The following is a 24,468-nucleotide window of genomic DNA, read 5'->3' on the forward strand; positions in this document are numbered from 1 at the left end:
TCAACAATAAAAGAACTTCTGGAGGAATCACCATCCCTGACCTCAAGCTGTACTACAGAGCAATAGTGATAAAAACTACCTGTTATTGGTACAGAGACAGGCAGGAAGATCAGTGGAATAGAATTGAAGACCCAGAAATGAACACACACTCCTATGGTCACTTGATCTTTGACAAAGGAGCTAAAACTGTCCAGTGGAAAAAGGACAGCATTTTCAACAAATGGTGCTGGTTCAACTGGAGGACAACATGTAAAAGAATGAAAATTGATCCATTCTTATCTCCTTGTACAAAGCTCAAGTCTAAGTGGATAAAGGACCTCCACATAAAACCAGATACACTGAAACTAATAGAAGATAAGGTGGGGAAGACCCTCGAATACTTGGGCACAGGGGAAAAGTTCCTGAACAGAACACCAATGGCATATGCTCTAAGATCAAGAATTGACAAATGGGACTTCATAAAATTACAAAGTTTCTGTAAGGCAAAGGACACTGTCAATAAGACAAAACGACAACCAACAAATTGGGAAAAGATCTTTACCAATCCTACATCTGATAGAGGGCTAATATCCAATATATACAAAGAACGCAAGAAAGTAGACTCCAGACAACCAAATTACCCTATTAAAAAATGGGGTATAGAGCTTAACAAAGAATTTTCAATGGAAGAAACTCGAATGGCCGAGAAGCACCTAAAGAAATGTTCAGTGTCCTTAGTCATCAGGGAAATGCAAATCAAAACAACTCTGAGATTCCATCTCACACCAGTCAGAATGGCTAAGATTAAGAACTCAGGTGATAATAGATGCTGGCGAGGGTGTGGAGAAAGAGGAACACTCCTCCATTGTTGGTGGGACTGCAAGATGGTGCAACCACTTTGGAAATCAGTCTGGCGGTTCCTCAGAAAATTGGACATAGCATTACCTGAAGATCCAGCTATACCACTCCTAGGCATATACCCAGAAGATGCTCGAACAAGGACATATCCTCAACTATGTTCATAGCAGCCTTATTTATAATAGCCAGGAGCTGGAAAGAACCCAGATGTCCTTCAACTGAGGAATGGATTCAAAAAATGTGGTACATTTACACATTTACTCAGCTATTAAAAACAATGAATTCGAGAGGTTCCTAGGTAAATGGATGGAACTAGAAATTATCATCCTGAGTGAAGTAAGCCAATCACAAAAGAACACACATGGTATTCACTCACTGATTATTGGATATTAGCCCAGAACCTTGAAATGCCCAAGATGCAACTCACAGGCCACATGAAGCTCATAGAAAAGGAAGACCAAGTGGGGGTGATTCAGTTCTTCTTAGAAGGAGCAACAAAATACTCAAGGGAGCAAATATGGAGACAAAGTGAGGGACAGAAACTGAAGGAGGGGCCATTTGAAGACCTTTCCACCTGAGTATCCATCCCACGTGCAGTCACCAAAGGTAGATGCTGATGTGGAAGTCAGGAAGTGCATGCCGATAAGGGCCTGATATGGATGTCTCCTCAGAGGCCTTCAAGAGTCTGACATATTCAGAGGCAGATGCTCACAACTAGCCATTGAACTGATCATGAGGTTCTCAATGGAGGAGTTAGAGTGAGGACTGAAGGAGCTGAAAGGGTTTGTGGCATCATGAGGAGAGCAACAATACCAACCAACCACAGCTCCCAGGGTCCTAACCACCAGCCTGGGAGCACTTATGGATGGATCCAGGGCTTCAGCTGAATACTTAAGAGTGGAGGGCCCTGCCGAGCACAGGTGGAAGATGAGATCCTTGACCTCATGAAGCCTGGACGCCCCAGGGGGTGGGAATTTTGAGGGTGGGAAGGTGGGAGGGGGGTAGGTGGAGGTTACATCCATGGAGAAGAAGGAGGAGGGGTAAGGGGATGGGGGGTTCCCGGGTGGGTGGGGGATGGGGTAAGGGGATAACATATGAACTGAAAATAAAATATCCAATAAAAAAAAGCTGAAAAAAAAGAAAAAAAAGAAACAGTATAATAAAAAAGAATAATGTGTTACAAAATGCAGTGAAGTAAGTTTTATCATTCATAATAGCATGAATGAACTTAATGGACTTACACTAAATAAAATGAGTCAGATATAGTAAGCCAAACATCTTAGAACATCATGTGAAGTTACATATGGACTCCTATCACTCCAAACTTACACAGGTAGAGACAAGCATGATGATGACAAGAGTCTTGAGTATTCTGGTGGAGAACATGTTGTTTCAGTTAGAATTTATAAATACTCAAAATTTTTTACACAGCATGATGATATGGGTAATAATAAAATATCACATGCATATGAATCACTTTGCCTCCACATTTCAAATTCTCTAATACAAAAATAATGAATATTATATGAGATAGCAGATTAGACTAATTACCTTAGACATCATGTTTTATCCTATAAATGTATATAATTTTCATTTGTTAATTAAAAGTAAACATTTTAATTAAAATAAGCAAAGTTTAATGGTTTGCAAAACAACCTATTCCAGGATGGAATTTAAAACTAAACACAAGACCTAAAACTTTACGTACTTGAGTTAAGTGCTCAGGAGTTAAGATCACTTATTTTGCAATCGTGAGTACTAGAGTTTGGATCCCAACATCCATGTAACAAATTGGATATCCAATAATTGCCTATCTGTCCAGTTGATAGGGATCAGAGACAGGACTACTGGAGTTTGTTGGATTCCACCCTACTTGACAAAAGCAAGCTGAATTCAGTGAGGAATACTGTTTCAAATGCATAGATACAGAGTGTTAAATAAAGACAACTATTGCCTACATATGCATGTGCAAAGTTGTACACCCATCCACTTGCCTGTACACACACACGCATACACACCCCATAAAACTTTAAAATATTTCAGAAAAATATAGAGGTACAAGAGTTATTAGGCAATATTTTCTTAGACACAACACCAAAAATGAATGTAATAAAAGGAAAATTATACTTTTATTTTTGTTGTTGTCATTGTTGTTGTTTTTCAAGACAGGGTTTCATGGTTTCTTTCTATAGCCCTGGCTCTCCTAGGACTCACTCTGTAGACCAGGCTGGCCTTGAACTCAGAAATCCACCTGCCTCTGCCTCCGAAGTGCTGGGATTAAAGGCATATGCCACCACTGCCTGGCAGAAAATTATACTTAATCAAAACTAAAACTACTTCAAAAAATGCCAATAAGTTAAAAGACAATCCACAGGATTGGAAAAATATTTTAGATAGTATCTGTAATGAGTAATGTATTCAAGAACATGTATAAACTCAAATAACTCAACCAAAATACACATTACCCAATTACATAGACTGTTTTAATAGAAAAAGTCTCCAAAGTAGACATCCTTAAACAAATGATAATAGATTTATCATGATGGGAAAATATACATGAAAAACAATGAAATGATACTTTAATGCACTAGCCAAAATAATGATTTTATACTATGAGAAGCACAACAATATGCAGAAACATTGGAATCCTTACATATTTGATGAGTATTTCAAGTGATAAATATATTCAGGTGTAGTAGAGTATACCTAAAATCTAAAGGATGAGTATTCTTGCAAGTTCAAGTCCAATGTTGGCTAAATAACAAGTTCCATTACAGTCAGAGTTATAGAATAACACCTAGTCTCAAAACAAATGAATGAAAAAATATGTAAGTGAAATAAATAAATTGTTGAAACAATGGGAAAATATTCAGAAATTTACAAAGGTATAAATATTAGTATTCTGCTGCTAAGTAAGTATATACTCAACAGGAATAAAAGTAGACATAAACATTGATATAGAAGTATTAATTAATTAATGATAGTATTAATTATCATATTCAGGATATATAATCAACCCATATCTCCAGCAAATAAATACATAAACAGAATCTTGTACATGCAAAAATGAAGTATTATTAAATGACAAAAATTCATTACAATGCTAATAGTGTATGGTAGATAAACCTCAAAGTCATTATGCCAATTCATATAACCCAGTCAAAAATAACATTGTCTCTCTCTGGTTATATATAAAATAAATAACAATTGGGGATAAAGATAATGGATAGTTGAAGGTTGTTATTAATATGAAGTAGAGAAGAGCTTGTCTCAGAATTGGATTGTAGGAATGGTTGCACATCTATGTAACTCAATGAAAAAAATCAATGAAGTATAGTTTCAATGAATATATAATAGGTGGATTATGTATTGGTATGTCGGCTTTTAAAAGTATATTCGTACTTCATGAAAATACAGGGGATTCTTCCTGATTTTTAAATGTAGATATGTGATCTCATGACAAGAGATATTTGTGAATGTAATTTCCTATAGTAGCTCATAGGAATTTTTAAAAAATTACCTAGAAATCTGGGGATGGTGGCAGAAGAAAATGTTACTTTCTCATGATTTCTGATGTTCTTTTGGAGGTAGTTTCTACAGGAACATTTCCACACCCTTTTTTCTATACTTCTCTTAGAATTCTGGGTTATCTGGATGATTTGTTAATTACAACACTGCTTAAGCCTTTTAATAAAGTCAGCAAATTAAAGCGAGAGCTCAAATAAAGAGAATGCTTTCCAAATGTCATAATGAAATTAAGGTAATGAAGTACTTGGAGGTCTCTCCTCCTATCCTTTTTTATAAAACTTATTCCAAAGAAACTGGAAGAGAAATGGGGCCTGAAAGTAAAGAGGGGAAAAAATAAATTGTATGCCATTAGTTTAATTATAAAAATTCATTACATGAAGCCATGTAAGACAGAAAATAATGGAACTCTAATGGGTTGGCTGATAACACATTTACTAGCCTGCTCTCAGCTTGTAGTCATTGTTGAAAGGACAAAAACGTAGCAGCACTGGTATGGAGCCCTCAAAGCTGTTGAAAAGATTAATCATTTCCAGTAAGCTGGAAAATGAGGGTCATTTTCTTAAATAGTATCCTGTATGGAATGTTACCTTAGGAAACAGAATTGTTTGGTAATGTCAAAGGTTTAATGGATGAGTCTTAGAGTTAATGGTAAGAAGCTTTACATTCAAAATAGCTTCCTTGCACATATTTTAACATTTTTATTATAAATCCATAAAGGATTTTATAGGTCATTTTAATTCACACAAGAAAGAAATTAACTTTCTTTTCCCAGTAAAAATTTATAGAACATTAATTCATATTTATAGCTAAATTGTTTAGTGATTTTAAAGAACCAAGCAAATATATTCTTTTTCTGCTCCCTATGAACATTCTACTTTGAGTTGCACAATAATTTTCCAATGATGCTATAATTATTGAGGAAAAAATATCTTTCAAATTTCAATTACAGCAGATACAATTACTTTCCCTAGATTTATTTATATGCAAATTATATGCAAATACACATTGAAACCTGAGTCCAGATACCTGCCCTTTTGTGATATTTCTTTTACAGACTTTACCATCTTGAAAAAGTATGTCAAATGTAAGGACTTTTGTGCTCTTAAGTAAACAATTGTGAAATTGCAATAAGAAAGAAAATTTAACAAATGTTAAATGTGGCTATGTAGGTATGCTACATGTTTGTGGTCTGCCTTTACAGGGGGTTTGGATTTGTATTTTATCAGAGGGGTATTGGTTTTATTCATCAAATTTATTTACATTTTTGCAATAACTGTTGGTTGGTATACTCTTTCTACAACCCAACTGGTCTTCCAAACTATATAATTGCAAAAAGTTAGTTCAGGCACAAAAAAATCAGAGACCCACTCATCCCCACAATCAGGAGTCCCATAAAAACACTAGACTGGAAGCACAGGACCTTCTACATCCCATACAGGCCATGTGCATGCTCAGTCTCTGGGAGTTCCTATAAACTTTGTTCATGTTTAGAGTGTCTTGTTTTCTTCGTGTCTTCCATCCCCTTTGACTCTTATATTCTTTTTTCCCTTCTTTCTCCAGAGTTCTCTGAGCCCTAAAGGGAGGGATTTGATGGAGACATCCCCTTTACAATTTTGTTTCGGGGCCTTTAACTTTCTGCATAGTATCTTGCTGTGAGCCTCTATATTTGCTCCTATCTGCTACAGGAGGAAGGTTTTCTGATGAGAGCTGAATATCAATGATCTATCAGTATAGCAGAATATCATTAGGGAGTCAACTTTTCACTCATTTTTTTTAAAGATCAAAGTTATTTGGTTTCACCAAAGATCCCTGGATTATCTAGTCTCAGATAATTGGTCAATCAAGCAGTGTTAGTTATGAGTTTCATTTAGTAGAGTGGGCTTTAAGTCAAACCACTTATTGATTGGCTACTTCTACAAGGTTTGTGAGCATATTTTGGAAACAGAATACTATTGTATATAAAGGTTTTATGGCTGGATTGGTTTTTACATTCCTCTTTTGATAGTTTGCAGAGAACCTTCTTGTACCAAAGATGCTCAATCATACAGGTGAACAAGTTATGTAAGCACCAGCTCAGCATATCCATTTTCCATGAATTGTGTGTGTGTTATCTTTAGTAATAGGGCTTGGCTGTCAGCTCATAGAGAGCAATCTATAGGCTTGGCAACATCCTAAATTGTTTGGGGATTCTCATGAAGTCTCTTTGGACAGCACTCAATTAATTGTAACCCAATTCTGGTACAGGAAGCTTCATTTGGTGACAAGAGATGGCAAGTTGGAACTCTGTCTCCCCCATTGTTTGATTACATTTAGAATACCTTCATATATGTATATATTTTAGGAAGTTTCTACTGCATTAGGTTTCCATACTACTGTGCAAATGTCCCTTTATTTTTGCTGTCTTAATGTATCCCCTCCCAAACCCTTTCTCTCCACTCTCCCGACTTGACCCTTTCATTCCTTATGTATCCATATCTATATTCTATTTACCATTCCTAAAGAGATCTATTTGTTCCTTTTATACCTTTGTCCCTTACTCTATACCTACCTTATGTGGTTCTATGGATTGTAACATTTACTTAACAATGAATATCTTCATATATGCACTGTGTATTATATTATGATCCTTTTTTCTAATCTTTCAATTTGATTTTGCACACCACTCACAGCATGCTTGATTCTTAGGCAGAGTTAGTAGCTCCATCCCATTTTTGAGAAAATAAAATGGAAACTTACAAAGTAAATCACTTCCCTAAGATCAAACTGTAAGACAGTAAGCAAGCAATGCGTCCTTTGAAAGTGGCATTTTCTGTGGTTGGTTGAGCAACAATACCAACCAACCACAGCTCCCAGGGTCTAAACCACCAGCCTGGGAGCACTTAGGGAGGGATCCAGCTCTTCAGTTGAATATGTAAGAGTGGAGGGCCCTGCTGGGCATAGGTGGAAGAAGAGAACCTTGACCCTATGAAGGCTGGATGCCCCAGGGGGTGGCCTGCAGAGTACTACACCAAAGACACCAGAATGTACAGGTGAAGGTTCCATGCAGGACTAGCTTGACTTCTCTGTGTTCAATAGTTTGTCTGTGGGCTGTTCTTGGCAATGTGGCCCCACTGTCAATTTGCAGAGGGCAAACATTTGTCATAGAAACAGCCTGGGTTATTTGAGAATTTCTAATAGACAGTCTTAGCAGAACATAATTGAATGCACCCCAATCCTGCCACATGAAGTCTCACCTGGCAACAAGAGATAGCCAGTTAAGAGTCTGTATCTCCCATTGCTAAGAGTCCTAATTAAATCAGCTTCATACATCCCAAGAAGCTCGCATCCCACTGTTTTCACATTACCCCCAAAATGTTCCCACCCAATTCCAGCCATCTCTCCCTACAGTTTCCTCCTCCACTCCCTCTCCCCAACATCACTCATGTCCCCAGCCTACCTATAAAATTTATTATATGTCCCCTCTCAGGGAGATCTATGTTACTTCTCCTAGACATCTCTTTTTATGTAACCTTTCTGGGTCTATCGATTGTTGCTTTAAAATAGTAAGTAATTTTAATTTTGTATTTGTTGAAACCTTTATATTCTGTGTGTCTAAGCCTACGTATTTATACTCTGGTGTTAGGTCATCATAGCATATGTTTAATAGTTTGATCTTTTTGTCTTTTATTAACTTAGGAAATAATAAGGCTATTTATCTGAGTTTTGTAACTGAGTTTGTGACTAATAGTAGAGCTAAAAAATATATAATATGCTTTTCTTTTACAATGTAAATGTTGTCCTCTGACTAATATGATATCTCACATCTTGATACACATTAATTTTGTCAGATAAGTTTAGCTTAAATAATACGAAATGGAAAGATAATTTTGTATTCTAGGAATTTTCTAGAAATGCTTAAATAATAAGAAATGGAAAGATAATTTTGTATCCTAGGAATTTTCTGGAAATGGGAGACATTCATGGGGTTAATTCACATTCAAACATCTTTTATTTCATATGGAATCGGCAAAGTAGAAATAGGACCTATTTATTGATCATCAATTTATCAATTCTTAATAAAAGAAGTTTTGAAGAAAGCCTGACATTTCACAAGCATATATTTTATCTGCTTTTGGTACCAACAACCATCTTCTGTGCCAAAAGAAACTCATTTGTTTTCCTCTCTCTCCCCATTTATCTCACTCTTTTTTCTCTCTTCACCACTTTTACAGCTCTATAGCGTATAAATAGCTTGATAATCTGAAACTATGTGCGATCTCCAATAAGTGCTACTCTTTCAGTGATTCTAAAATAGTATATTCTAGTTAAGTAAAAAAATGTTGGACTATATAAAAACTCTTAACTTTGTGAGGAATAGGAATGCAGTCAAATGCATTGAATTATGCCAAAATTGCCAAGATATTATTTTGTTTATGTAAACATTATACTAACACAAAACACAAACTGTAAAATATTTTTCCTTTCACAAATTTTTATAATAGCTATTTCATCTGTTCATACTGATTTTTAAAATTTCCAGGTCAAAACCATATTTTCTTTTCCCATAATAACACCATGGTTGTATTTTGTTGTTTGGTTAAGCAGTGTGTATTGAACCTGGGCCCTGTATAAGCACTCTACCACTGAGTTCCTGCCTCAGCTCAATCATGTTCTCTTCCCCATGAATATTGTGCACATTTATTCGTTATTTTCTAATATCACTGTCTTAGTTTTGCTTTTATTGTTGTGAGTAGACACCATGACCACAACAACTCTTATAAAAATATTTAATTGAGTCTGCCTTACACTTTCAGAGGTCTAATCCATTATTGCCATGGTGGGAAGCATGGTAGCATGCAAGGCAGACATGTGCTAGAGAAAGAGCTGAGAGTTCTACATCTTGATCTGCAGGCAGCAGAAGGGAATTATGTACCACCCTGGGCATATCCTGAGCATAAAAGAAACGTCAAAGCTTACCTCTATGGTTGCAAACTTCCTCAAACAATTCCATACCTACTCCCAAAAGGCTATACTTCTGAATAGTGTCTAATTCTATGGGCCAAGCCTTCAAATACATGAGTCTATGGGAGCCATACCTATCCAACCCACTACAATTCCCTAAGTAAATATTAAAATTACTCCTTTGGTGATTTTTAAATCTTATAATACATTTGTCTTTTTGAATATTTTATTAAGAGAAAGTGTAAGAAGTGCAAGTATGGGGGGGTCACTTGTTATCTATTGCCAAATAGTCATAATTTATGTTTCCAAAAATAGAATATAATAGTTTTGCTATTTTCTCTATATGAGTTTTTGTTTACTATTGTGAAATTGTACTTTCTTGATTTAATAAATTTATATTACTTGAAAGTTAAGTTTTTCTCTTTTACAAAAATTTTTTATTCTGTCATTTTGTTAAGTTGCCTGCTCATATATCTTTATTCATACCTCAATATTTTAATCCTTCTCATTGTACCTGACCTTGGTTGGCTTCTTTCCAGTGAGGAAATGGATAGTTCAATGACATTAAATTTTCTAAAACCAATCATGGAAAACACATGAGTTGTTTGGTTTAGAAATAGTTTTCTATTTTGTCTTTTATCTGCATATTAAAGTACGGGATCTTTAAAGTATTATAATCTTTCAGAAACCGTGGAATAACAACACTTTTTTGTTTATCATTTACCTCTATGCAAAGTTTGTTAAATGCCAGTAGATGGCACTAATTACATAAACAATTCAACAAGTTAATGACAACATAAGAAAGGCCTGTTTTTATGTTTAGATTTTGTTATATGTCACATGCTAAGCAATGATTGTGAAGTTTCTTTTGCAGTTTATTTTCTCTTGTGATAAAAAACAATTAAGCTTATTTTATTCCCAATTTAGTGGTACTAAATTGAACTGAAGGAGTCAATGCTCAAGATTCTGCATTTGAAATTTTGTCATGGAAAGCATGTTACATCAATATAGTTGAGAGACTCACATGAGAAGTTAAAAACAATTGTGTAGAGATGCTGTGGCCTGAAGAATCAGTAGCTATTTATAAGATATTTAAAGGTACCTCATTTAGAGATATCTGGATAAAAAGTGACATAATTTTCTTCCCTATTCACACCTATAGCAGTTGGCCAAAGACCTCCGCCAACGGCAGATAAATGTAGATGTGACAAATGATTTGGCACTGAAACTTCTTCGAGATTATTCTGCTGATGATACCAGGAAAGTACACATGATAACAGAGAATATCAATACTTCTTGGGGAAACATTCATAAAAGGTAAGAACTACTTTATTTCTCAAACTATTTTAGCTGTAATGAAGGGACAGTGACCTTGGATGAAACCCACCATCCCATTAATGTCATATGCCAATTTAACTCAAAAGCCTGGCTTGCTGTCCTGTTTTAATGAGGAGAAGCCTGAGATTTGATGAAGTGAAATGATTTGCCTCCATTCACAAAGACAATGATGGAACTAAGCAATTAACTAAAAAACAACTTCAAGTGGCTCAGAAAGCAGAGAAAGAACAGTGGAAAGGACACGTACAAAATACCTCTTGAGATCATATATAGAGTGAGCTACTTTCTTCACTAAGGCCCCAGCTTTTAATGTTTCCACCTTCTTCCAGTAATGCCTACAAATTTTGAGCCAATGAGTGATTGATCTATTAATGAGATAACAAGCTTCTGTCATCTTCTCAGGTCGCAATGACTAGATTCAGAAGATACCAATCAAGACTTGGCATGCAAACCCATAACAAAAATTAACAGCTCTGAGAGACACCACATCTTCACACTAGGTCCCATCATCGTATCTATTCTTTGAAACCCAGTGTGGTTTTCTTGCATTAATATTTATTCCAAATATTAATAAAACATGAATCATATAACTATTTATTTTGTATTTGTCTTACACATTACTCTAAAGTCCATAAGGGCTGAGATTGTCTTCGTTTGACACAACCCCTCATCCTTAAGTAGATTTTATAATCAGGAGTTTGTAAATATTTGCAGAATCAGGATTCTTTCTGCATGAAGATTTACTTTGAGTGTACTGTGATATGTTAATTATTGTTGGGCTCTCATTTTTAATTGTGCCAGAAAACAAAGGCAAAGAAAAAAATAGTGCCTGTATAATGAGGAGCAGGACGACAGGGAAAGCTAAATCCCAGAAGATGACATGAATTACTGGAAAAGTCAGTTAGGCAATTTTAATTTGGAGAAAAAATGTTAGCATGGAGGAGAAAAATAAAATTGATTTTAAACAAAGAGGCAAAAGTCTTAGGAGTAATGAGCTATTTATATGCAAACCTGAACTAGGGGTGGAAAGTGAACATTCCTGGGGAGCTTGATTTAAGCTAGTGACCATAGAAATAGAGCGCCGAATTCCAGAAAGAAGATTCAAGCTAAGCCTGAGAAGTTACACTGGAACCCTTTCAAAAAGGCCCTAGTAAAGAAAGAACAGGTTTTAATATGAGGCCAATATTTGGAAAAATCAATTGCCCAGTTTCTAGTTTATCTAAGGACAAGATTTAGAGTCAATCTTCTGCAAGTATAGAAGTGTTAACTGTTTTTGTTAAGCCATGGAACAGTAGGCTTAGGAACAAGTATCCAGATAAAAAGAATTGGTATTAGAAAGTCAACCATTGCAGGATCTGGTACATCCTTTTCAAATGAGGCCAGATAAGGCATCCCAGTCGAGAGAACACGATCGACAGAGAGGCAACAGTCAGGGACAGAACCAAGTCCAGTTGTTGGGGCACTAGAGTGTGTTACTTCTGGGGGGAAGGCAGTCTCCACCTCTAAGAGGAGAAGGAGAACAGGGAGAGGGAGAGCGGATCTTAGAGTGGGAGAGTGGGAGGAGGAAAGGGGCTGTGATTGGGATATAAAGTGAATTAACAGATTAATTAATGGAAAAACAGAAAGTCAACCATTAGATGTCAGCAGAAAGCACTGAGGAGACTCTCAAACAGATGGTACTTTGGGAAAGGGCATTAAGATCAAGTGTTAATGTAATGAGTTTAAGGAATATAAACGAGGAACGAGCTAAGAAGAAAGCTTGTTCATGGTACAAAATTAGAGCTTTATGGTCTGGTCTATACAATTTACTATGTGATTTTTTCATCTCAGGGACCTGTCTTTCAATAATCTTATGGTCCACAATGTCCTAGATGTCTCAGTTCTTTTCTCATGTTATTAGAGCTTCGATTCCTCAGGAAAATGGCTTTTGGGTTATATTTGTTGGCTTCATTCCTTAAAAACTATCAACTTAGAAAGCAACAAATTACTTCCCCATGAACTATATACAAAAGTATAGAGCTACTTTTGACGCATGCTTTATCTTTCCTGCTTTTGCCTCTACTACTTATATCCTCTGGGAAGTGTATCTTTGCATTTTCAGTGTGATGATAACTACCTGTCAACATTTTCAGCTGAAGAAGGTCCTTTGAGCTTCATGCCTAAATATCCTATTCGTTTCTTTCCCCTCTAATTTCCCACAGGAACTTGACATTGAATAGATCCCAAACCAAAGTCATCTTTGCCCTTAGTCAAGATGTTTCTCCAGATGAAACCAATTTCTTTTCCTATGATTCCTAACCAATGAACACTGCACCTCATTCAGGTGTCCCTTTTGGGAATCTAAGAGTCATGCTTGATTCTACACTCTGCAAGCTTTAGGAAAGTTATTTGCTATCTAAATAGCTTTCAATCCCAGTCTCTTTTCTTCATCTTTCTTCCTCTATTATTATGTCTCATTTAAATTATTAAAATGAACATATCATTTACATAAATTGATTCACTTCTAGCCCTACTACTTTCTAACCCATTCTCTATATAAACTCTGGGGTAAATTTATTTTTTCAGACTCATAGAATTCATGTACATTCCCTGCCTCCCTATTTTAAAGACATTACTAATTTATTCATTTTTTTTCAGTATTGAGAATGGAATTCAAATTCTTGTGCTTACTAGGCATATGCTTTTCCCCTAAGCTATATACCCAGACTATATCTGTTGATTTTAAAACTCAATCCATTCACAGATATTTTACTTTCTCTTCCCTTATAATTCTAGTCTAATTGATTGCTTTATTGGACTCCTTCTCTACATGTCATCACACAACTGACAGTGACTTATTTTCATTTCCTTGTAGCTATGTTCCATTTTGCTTCTTCTTTATGTGCTTACATTCTGCTCATTATCCAGGTCTTAGCTTTAGTTCTGTTTGCTTCAGTAAGCCTTCTCTGTCAACTATAAAACTTCATGTTATTTTAGTTTATTTCACCACACTGTGTTTAGGTTATTTGTAAGCTTTTGTTTTCTATGAGAATGTTGACTATTTATTAGAGTCATTAGCTGCTGTCTACCCTTATATGATTACATGCCTAGATCAGTACCAAATAACTTCTAAAACCTGCTCGGATTAGATAGGTAAATGGGAAACCATTGGTGATCCCACCAAGCTCAAAAAGAGAATGTAAAACACTGGGTTAAACCGATAGCCCTCATTAAACTCATTGGATTTCAAAACAAAACAAAACAAAAAACCATGAAAATGGAAAAAATACTCATTAGAAGGATTGAGGGGTGATAGAGGCAGAAGGTAGATAGGTGATGTAGAGCTGCCATAGTAATCAGAACACATTGCATACATGTGTGAAAATATAAACAAAGAACAAATTCCAAATTTTCCCCTAGGACATTCACCGATGAAGTGAACCATATCTATTGGATTTGCATTTTTATTTTAAATACATCTATCATAAGTGTGTCAAACAGAGGTCTATCGGTCTTATAGAATGATGTGATCAAAAGTAGCAGGTACTAAAATGGATTCAGTGGCTTAGCAGTATCAACTCCAAAAATTGTATACTCTTCCTACCATTTCCTCAGAAATGCATATTCCAGCAGGAAGAGGAGAACTGAAAAACAGAAGCAACATTTCTTTTTTCAGAATCTTAAACACCAGAATTTTACTACATAATCATGTCTTATGGCTGGGAGGTTGGGGTTTGGCCACTGAATAGACAGCATGTTTGCCACAATGAGTATAGAAATGTAAAATGGCAAGTTACACTGGATAACATTATGTTTCTTGAAGAATTACCACTTAAGTAATAGGCTGATGGTGTGGAGTTATAGTGACAAGGAGCTATATGGACCTGATGATTGCTCTGGTCATTGTGACAGATTCTATAATTCTCTGTTGACTCCTAATCCTTCACAACATTAGACACCTACACTGTATATTTTCTCCGTGTGTTCTTTGTTCAGACTAAGTTGTATAAACTTTGCCTATAACTTCTCTTATTTTGTGTCTTATAGATCTTATTATAAGTAAACAGAAACAAGAATATTCTTCACGTGATCATTTGTATTTTGGCCTTTTTGTCTAATAACTTACCCAGTTGAACACAGGAATAAAGTAAAATTATCATCTTTATATCTGTATTGTCCAATGGAATAGCCACCAGTCATAAGTATCTAGTCACATTTAATTAGTATTAAATATAACATGAGATTCAGTTTTTACAAGTCCATCTTCTAAGTGCTTAAAGCTCCTCTGTGTAATGATTTCCCCATTAGGCAATACAAGATACAGTACTTCTATTACCACTGAAAGCCCTGTTTACAACTCTACTGCAAAACATCTTTGCTTATATTTACCTAAGCAGTTTCAGGTACCTTTCTAATAATAATTTACTCTCTTCCTTACAAAAGAACAACTGCCACATTTCATCAAAAAATGTTTTTTCCCCACAGTGTATTTTTAACTGCATTTCCTCGTTTCTATTTCTTATTTCATGCATTTTCCCATTTCCTAGTGTTCGTTATAAATTCTAAAAGCTGTGACTTTTGCAGAATGGCATTTCCACTTTTGTTTATCATGTAACCTCATGTTAAACAGGCAAGATTGATAATATAGATATTTGAAGTGTGAAGAAAATATGTCACATCTTTAAAATCTTGCTACGGAAAGCATGCTGATTGCATCATTTCTCACAATTCAGGTTAGAAACTACTTTACTACTGAACACTAATATATTGCCTACACTGAAACTGCCAATCACACAGATAAATGTATGCAAAATCTTTATGTATTTGGAAGCTGATTTAAAGCAATAAAATCTTCAATTCAGTTTGAAATTGTTGAATGTTAAGTAAAGTATATGTTATTTGGAAGAACTTTATTTTAATAACATACCTTGGTAGATTTTAGTTTCAAGAAGGAAACAACATAAGAGTAAACTAGTGTTTACTCCAGAGCCTCAATTTAGACCACAGATTGACTATGTAGGGAAATACTTTATTTTCCTGATCATATTCCGTATAGAATCCATGGTAACATATAAAGCCAGAGATTTGAGCCCCTCCAGCTTCATTTCTTTCTATCTTCTAGGAATAGCTATGAGTTTGTGAATAAGATAATGTTATATGTCATATTTACAAATTACTGGAAGACGCCTTTAAGGATTAGGATCAAGGACTGCCATCTGGCTAGTGACTTTATGATGATACTCTCACAAAATTTCATTTCCTTCATTTCCTTATTTTTATTCCAAGATCCCTTCTTAATCTCTAAATGAGCATTAAACCTGAATGGCTTAATTATATATGTTATCAGCATCATAAGGATTAATTTATTGATAAGTATTTTATGCCAAATATGTGTTATATAGGCTCAGTACTTAGTACTAGGTAAAAGCTGTGATAATTCCTACCCATGTGAAGCTTATTTTTTGGGAAAACAGATGATAAAAGCTACAGAGTATCAAGTTGTTTTTTGTTTTGTTTTTGTTCTGTTCTGCTTTGTTTTGTTCTTGGGTGTTTGTGTCTGTGGTGTGAAACCATACACAGGAAAAGGAGTTGAAATTATTAGTCTATGTCAGACAAATATTACTATTGTTATGTTGTAGTCAATACCAAGGTGATAATAATTATCACATATCTAAAAATAGCTAGAAAATAGAAAAATAGAACAGAGAAGGCAGATTAATAAAGGCATAACCACTACTGTGCTTAAAACCTTTCAATGATTCCCTTCTCAATCAATATTAAAGTTGAAGTCTTTAGCCTAAAAATCCCAGTATTGAATTAAATTCTTATTACATCTCTAAATTGATTGTCTACTACACACCTGCTCTCTTCTTCTTCTTCTCCTGACCCACTGATCCCTTTTAGGTGCCAAATGTGAAGTATGCTTCAACCATATATGACTTCCTCCCAACGTGTGTCTCACATTCTCAGAGTCTTAATATTTTACTACAGTATCATCCTTTTGGCAGGACTTTTTTGGTAAACCACAATTATTTTTTTCAAGTTTACCTTTATTTTAATCACCATTTTATAATTTTACATATTTACGAGACAGTGAGTGTGGATATGTATCTACAATAGGTAATGATCAAATTAGGTTAATTTTCATATCTTTAACATTTAAAATTTTATTGCTTCTTTGTGATAAGTACATCTATGCATGTCATTCCATTATAATAGAGTAAAAATGAATATTAAACCATTCAGAGACCAAGTGTCGTTTAAGTGAGAAGGGGAAACATTAATGTGGGAAGAACACATAAATTTCATTACAGCTTGAATATAGAGACAGCAGGTTTAGTAGTCGAGTATACTTGGGTATGAGATAGAGCTAATAAATATTCCATACATTTTACCCTCTCCAAATAGAAGATGAAACGACTCCTTACTGTGCTAATAAGGATGTACCCAAGAGCAACCTGACCTATGAAGAGACAGACACATTTTGTTGAAACACCTATGATGCATCCTGGATAGAAGGATATACAAATTCTTCCATTTAGAGGAGTCTGAGGAATGGATCAAAATATCTGCTTAGGATGTAAAGTTGAAACATCTAACCAAAACAGTACAACTGCTGCTCCCTCCTTCTCCTTTTCTTCTTCCTCCTCCTCCTCCTTTTAATTTATACTGTCTTAAATGCTGCTGTTCTGCACGTTGAATTCAGGAATGTGAACATTCTATACAAGTACCACAAAACTGAGATGTATGTCAGCCCCTCTTCTTAATTCTATCTCCTCTTTGCCTACATATTTTTATTTAATTTTTTATTAGTTTCAACTACCATCAAAGACACCTGTCTTTATATTTGTCATGTATTTCTCTTTATGTCCAAAACTATATTTTTTGTCTCCTACCATCATTTCCACCCACATACCCTATAGGCTTTTCAATGTCTATTAGAAAATGGATTTTTTTCTTTACTGTAAAACACATTTTCCCTGTGTTCATTTGTCTTTGAAGCTAGAAATGTAAGAATTATGTTCTACTGATTTTTACAATTTAATAACTTACTAAATTATATATAAATTTGACTTGTGACTTCTATTCATTTAACTGTAAAAATTGCTGTAGAATTTAATTCCTTTCTTCATCCTCATTTTCACCTCATCCTAAAAGTCTCTTTAAAACTAATATTCTGACTTCCTCTTGCTACTGGCATGAGTTTTCAATGCTTTGAGACCTGATAAATAATTTTAACTAGGTGATATATTTCCAAAGGCACACTCATTTTTTCAAGGAGTAAACACACAATAAGCATATACAAATCTGGACTTCTTTTCAACCAATAAAATAATAGAGTTTCATAAATTTTTTAGCTATTTGTGCATTTAAAGGGGTACAGGCATGGAAACTTTAGAAAAATAATTTAAATTCTCTATTAATAAATGTAATGATTTAAAAATATTTTTGTATCTCTCTTTCTGGAAATTAATAGAGACTATATTTATGATTATCAACAGACTGTTAGAATGATTTTTAGCTGTACTTTGTGTTTCCTACTGATGTGTTCAATAACTGTTTGTGGATGGAATGGACACAAAGTGACTTTAGATTGTTTCCAAATTTCTAAAGAATGACACATTTATGCCTTTGAAGCTATGCAAAACAATGTTGCATGATGCCAATCATGACATATGTTTAAAATACAACTACTTATTTTGTTGGAGGCTGCCCATATTCAATTTGTAATATATTTTATTCATAACTATTAAAGCTTCAAGTGACTCTAAATTTAACAGTTCAACATTTTCAATTTAGACTATTTTTAATATCTTTTGTGCAAAACACATTTTTTTTTGCAAAATTGGTAATGAATCTTTATTCAAATTGAAATGATAAAAAATATCAGATTACAATGTGAGAAAGCACTGAGACATATGACTGGAACATACTCAAGGGCCCTCAATTTCTCTTTGGGGTTCTTTTTCATGGGTTTCAAGGAAAGGAGTTTGGTTGCTAAGGGGTATAGTTTGAATTGTCCTTTGCTTTGATTGGCAAACATAATTCCACAGTCATCTCTCGAATGAACAAGTTCGTTTCCACAATTCTTCTGATTTTAGTCATATGTATGTCCAACAATACATAGGCATAAGTTCGTACATAGGAGATTTTTTTCCTTAAACTTTACTGTGAAGACACAGTTTACTTTGCATGTACCCAAAGCCAGTTCAGGCCAGATCTACCTTTCTGGTCTCATACCTGGACACAATGAGAGTATCATTGAAAAGTTTCTGTCTTTTGGTTATCACGAGGAAAAGAAAGCCTGTTGTTCAGAAAGAGATATACATGTTTGTCTTTGCTGATTGGGTTCTTAGACAGCTAGAAAGTTGCTAAATGTAGTATTTGGAGATGGGTGTGTGGACAGCCCAAACCAAATAGAGGCCCAAGTTACTATCCCAGTTGCTGTTTGCTTGCCTCAGCTGTTTCTCTGGTTTCCTGGACCTCTCAAATAGATTCCCATAATTAAAGCCCATTTTCTGAAATGACTGGAGCACAGTGGACTACCAGATTGCCATAATTTCTACCCAGATGCATGAAATTCAGCATCATCAATAATAAATATTTATCTTTCCTCAGAGATGTGACATAATTTTGAAGAATGATTTGCAATGAGAAAGCTATCATTACACACCAGGTCTTTGTTTCTGGCTAGAAATAAAATGTATTGGTGTGTTTAGTCACTTGTTAAAGAAATAGGTCTTACAGAATAGCCCATTCTCAGTTTGATCTTCAATTCAAAGCAGTCCTCCTGCCTCAGTCCCCAGAATGAGATTCTATTAATGTGATACCACAGCAGGCTTAAAAATGACAGTTGTGTGGGAAAGTCAAAAGGCATTGCCTCTCCCCACTTCTGCATCTATATTTATTGCAGAGCTATCATTGGTACTCTCCATATTTAATTCATAAAGATTAAAACTACAGATGACTCTAAAGTCACTAATTCAACAGTCTCAATTTAGAGTAGCCTATTTTTACTCTTCTTCATGCAAAATTCACATTAGAGTCTACCTTAATCAGTAAAAGGTTTGGTGTGCTTCAGAATTCAGTCTATTAGCAACTCCTTTACATATACTTCGTTAGGCACTATGGGGAAAATTATTTCACCCTTCAGGAGACAGTTATATGTATAGTTACAAGACACTTCCATCACTACAACTACTGAGACCTAGCCTTCACATCTGATTATGAAGTATAAAAATGGTTATCATCATTTACTAGGATAATAGAGTACATGGCATGTGAAGCCTCTTGTCCAGGGAGTGTCATAATCTGTGTGAATATAAAGGTTTGTAGAAGTGGCTGCCTGCTTTATTCTGTCTCATTGTCTCTGAAGTAATTAGAATGTCTCTAACTAGCAAGGATAGCATGGAAAGGAAGACTGTTGGAACCAATTCATGGGTGATTAACTGAATTGGAAAATTATGTGATGATTTCGCCAAGTAGCCATTTTCATTCTAACTAAGTCCTAGGATCCTGAGCTGTGTTTTCATAAGCACATCAGATAAATTCTTCCATATAAAATTTACTCATGGACAAAGAATTCTACAATTAAAACTTACAGTTGTATCCTAATGAAAAAAACTAAAGATTTTCACTAGATTTCCCTTTATGAATAAACTTAGTGTCCTATATTAAATAAATGTTGGCTGTGGACATGCATACATTTAATCCCACCACTTAGAAATTGGAAGCAGACAGATCTCTGTGACTTTGAAGCTATCCTGGTTTACATAGTGAGTTCTAGGCTAGCCAGAGCTACATAGTGAGACACTGTCTATAGAAACAAAATAAACAACAACAAAAGGAAGATTCCCCTACTCAGATTAATTAAAGGAACAATGATAAGTAACAACATCCATTATATTATTTTTAATCATGTTAATATTTTCCATTTTCCTTGCAAGTGCACTATTCACATACTTTACAAATATTCACTAAGATGTTATAATTAGATTTAACTTTTAGATAGTTGAGTAATTTTGGTAAATGAATATAATCATTTGTCTTAATTTTATCTACATAATTCTCAATATACACTTTAAAATATTTGGCTTTATTAATTTTGTAGCAGAGATTATTTATGTAAAGCAAATATATACTTTTTATTAAAATATATGGGACATATGAGTATTAATGAGATTTGTAAAATGTAATCTTTCTACCTTAATGCAAGTATACATGTGCTTGCATACACAGAAACAAACATATAAAGCAGTCAAGCAGTTCTGGATGAGCCTCAATAATAGATTTTTGGTAGCCCCACCTGAGTAGTATGGACAACAATGCCCATTTTAATTGCAGCAACCAGCGTTATTCAGGTTATTGGCCAGGTGTAGCAAGATCATAGTCTTAATCCCAGTAGAATCTCAAAACCTTACCATGGCTAACTATTTCTCAACCCAAAGCAAAAGCTCATGTCTGCAGTCCTACATACCACTTCCTGTTTCCTGTTACACTTCTGAACCTCAGTGCCACTTAATATTTCTGTAGTTGCCCCTACTTTGGTTTTCTCATTTTTACATCTTGAAAGCCTCTCTGTGGATTTTATCTACATAGTGTTATAACTTCTGCCTCTGGAATAGTGTGATATTTTCAGATTCACAGCAGAGTTTTGTGAATAGATCATTGCCTGTCTTTGCTTCTAATTCATTAATGGCATAAACCATTCAATATTTTTCATCTTGAGAATATCTACCATAATTTATTAAGATGCAAATGCATGGTCCTACCTTTTCAAAAAGAAAATGGCAGGTGTGAGTCCTTGAGGTACATGCTAACTTGCTAATGAGCCAGAAAAGAAACCATACTACTCTGAGACCTCAAACCAGTGTTCCAAGCTCCAGCCTTTCTCTTATCAGTATTCACTCAAAGAAACACAAACTTTTAAAACTAACTGGAAAATCAATTCCACATTCCAAGTAGTAATTATTATGGATTAAATATTTTCTAATATTCAGTATTGCATAGCTTCACAAAATCCTCAGTTATGAAACTCACTGCATTCCTCTGTATCTAGTAGTAGTATATGTTATAGAGAATTTAAAGTAGGATGAATCATATGAAAGCATCTTCTGAGGTTATATCTTATAATGCTTAGCTATGAGGATGCTGAGCTATTTAATTAGTAGTTGAAATTTTCTTCCATATTGTAAATACTTTAGCTCTACCTGGTGAAATTGAGTTGGTTATTGAAGTCCGATTTTTATCATACTTTCTTCTTAAAGATTTTTAAATAAAACCTCCTACTGATGAGTAGACACGTATTTTTCTATGAGGTTGACTAGACAATTATAAGTTTATGGTGATTATATTTTTACATTGTTTTAGTAAGGTGTGATTTATTAATATATTAGCTACTTTTCTCATTTGTGGGTCAAAATACCTAGCGAGAAGCAAATTAATGAAAGAATGTTGTATTTTGGCTTAAAGTTCAAGAGAATATAATCCATCACAGTGGTAACAGCATGGTCACAGGAACAGGAGTCTGGCTGATCATATTTCATCTTTAGTCATGAAGCAGAGATTGAAACAGAAGTATAGCCTAGCTATAAAATCTCAAGACCTTCCCCATTGAAACCTATTTCCTCCAGTGGGATTATAGCTCTTAAAGATTCCACAGCCTTCCAAAATAGTGATCCCAGGTAGAGATCAAGTGTTCAGGCACATGAACCTATGAGAGTCATTACATTCACCTTATAGTATTCTACTCATGGTTCTCATAGGCTCATGTCCAAATCATAATGCAAAATGCATTTGTTCTAGCTTCATAAGTTCTCATACTGTACAAAACTTCAGGCTTTCTTCTGGAACTAAAGGTGATAATTTAATCATGGTCTTGTGTAAACTAAGAAAAATTGTTTATGCACAAATAACATTAATGGCACAGGGTAAGCATTTGCAAGATGATTGGAGGCTTTCTACCTAAACTCAGGTATCACATTCACCACTTCTTAGAGTTGCCTTTCAGTGCGTTGTTGAAGAGATTCTGATAATGCCAACCACTATCTGTACTTAGAGGCTCTCTGAAATCATAGAACAAGATTTTATAATACTTTTAATGTTGTATCTTTCACACTTGCAAAAGAAGTACTATGTGTGGATACTGCTTCCAAGTTTGGCTGTAAACTCATGATAGAGTCCAGCACTCTTAAAATATACTTTAAGAAGCCTCTGAGAGCTGAACCTATGAAAATCTTCTTCAGGCAGTTTTGTTCTAGAAATAAGGAAATCGCTCAGTGGCATTCAGTTTAGACTCTCTCTTTTCAAATCAATTTACAGTTTATACTTTCACAAGGTGGAGGCATTTGAAGAGTGAGCAGCACCCTCACACTCTCTTCCCCTGCCCCACTGTAGGTTACCTTCCCTGTTGTCCCAGTGCACATTAGGTTTCTCTTTAGCTATTACAGTCTCCTCTAAGCATGGAGTGTAACATTAATCATACTCCTAATCATTTCCTCCACAAACTGTGTATCTGTAAAATTTGTTTCTCCCTCACTTCTTGCTACTTTTCACAATAGATCTCAATAAGTATGATGAGTCAGAACTATACCACACTGGGTATCCTATCTTGACTCAAAATATTTCTCTATTAGCCCTACCAATCCATTACTTTTAAATTTACCCTCATGCAAGTTTTCAGGTCATGGACAGAATTCAGCCAGATTATTGACCAACATATAAACTGAAATGGCCTGTAGAACAACTGAGTATTTGTTGATAATGTATGTGTTCCACCCGTGAAACTGCAAAAGCCAGGATTTTATATTCTGCATTTCCCTCAACCTTCATTTCTTACAAATTCCTATCAGAATTTTTTTTTATGTTAGATGAAGGATTCTCTAGCCCAAAGTTCTAAACTCTCCACTTTCTTTATATAACTTAGTTCTAAAGGCTTAAAAACCACAGACTTGAGTTTGTCATTGTCTCCACATCTTAATACATTTTTCTGTATTAGTTGCTTCTTCTTGCAGCAAAATGCCAGACAAGGAAACTTAAGGAAGGAAAACATTTGCTTTGGTTTATTGTTAGACAGCATACACCAATCATTGGCAGCAGGAACAGAAAGCTAGATGGTCACATTGTATCCACAGTCAGAAAACAGAAGGTCAACAAGAAGTAAGGCAAGAAAAGTTCAAGAGTTACTACCAGTGAACCATGTCCTCCTGTAAGACTCCACGTCCTATAGGTTCTGTAATCTTATGAAACAAGGCTAAGTGACCAAGGGTTCAATCACAGGATCTGTGAAGTTATTTTATATTCGAACCATAATTAATTTATAGCAAGAAATTGGTGCCTAGATTTTCTATAAAAATAGAAATTATTGAATGCCATTGTTCTCTTTAACTAGTACAGTGGATAACGAGTAGCTTTGAAGGCTTTTCATTTTTCCATTGCTATTTAATGGATAGTAAGTTGATCTTAACTTTGTCTTCCAATATTTTATCAGTGGCTTAAATGAAGCTGTAAATAGTATTATTATCCAATTTATCAGTGACAAAGAGCAAGAAGAAATAGAAAACACAGTAGCCAAAATACAAGGAGCCAAATAGTTTGAATCAGATTGAACTAATAGATGGAATACTAGTAGATTAAATGTAGATGTAAAACACTAAGGTTGGGTCTCAAAGGAAATGAACCGTTAAGTGTTGCAGACTGTATTGCCTGGCAAATGACTGTTGAAAGGAAGTGTTCTGTGCAGAGGTTTGTTGAGAAGTTTTCTCATAAGATACCTATATAGTGATATATGAGAGACAATATTGAGCAGAGGGAGAAAACAGTCTGAAGTGAACCAAGCTCTCAGCT

At 34.8% G+C, this 24,468-nt stretch overlaps 1 protein-coding gene across 4 annotated transcripts in view; it reads left to right on the forward strand.

Moving 5' to 3' along the window:
- The window catches only part of Dmd (dystrophin), a 1,212,244-nt gene that overhangs the window by 632,670 nt on the left and 555,106 nt on the right, over positions 1 to 24,468 (forward strand). For all 4 annotated transcript variants that reach the window (XM_028765040.1, XM_028765041.1, XM_028765042.1 and 1 more), the window contains one exon: positions 10,469 to 10,623. In XM_028765040.1, the coding sequence (XP_028620873.1) occupies positions 10,469 to 10,623 (155 nt within the window). The remainder of the gene's footprint in view (positions 1 to 10,468; positions 10,624 to 24,468) is intronic.

This window comes from Grammomys surdaster, unplaced genomic scaffold (assembly GCF_004785775.1).
Source record: "Grammomys surdaster isolate TR1022 unplaced genomic scaffold, NIH_TR_1.0 148, whole genome shotgun sequence".
In the NCBI taxonomy this organism is placed as follows: Eukaryota; Metazoa; Chordata; class Mammalia; order Rodentia; family Muridae; genus Grammomys; species Grammomys surdaster.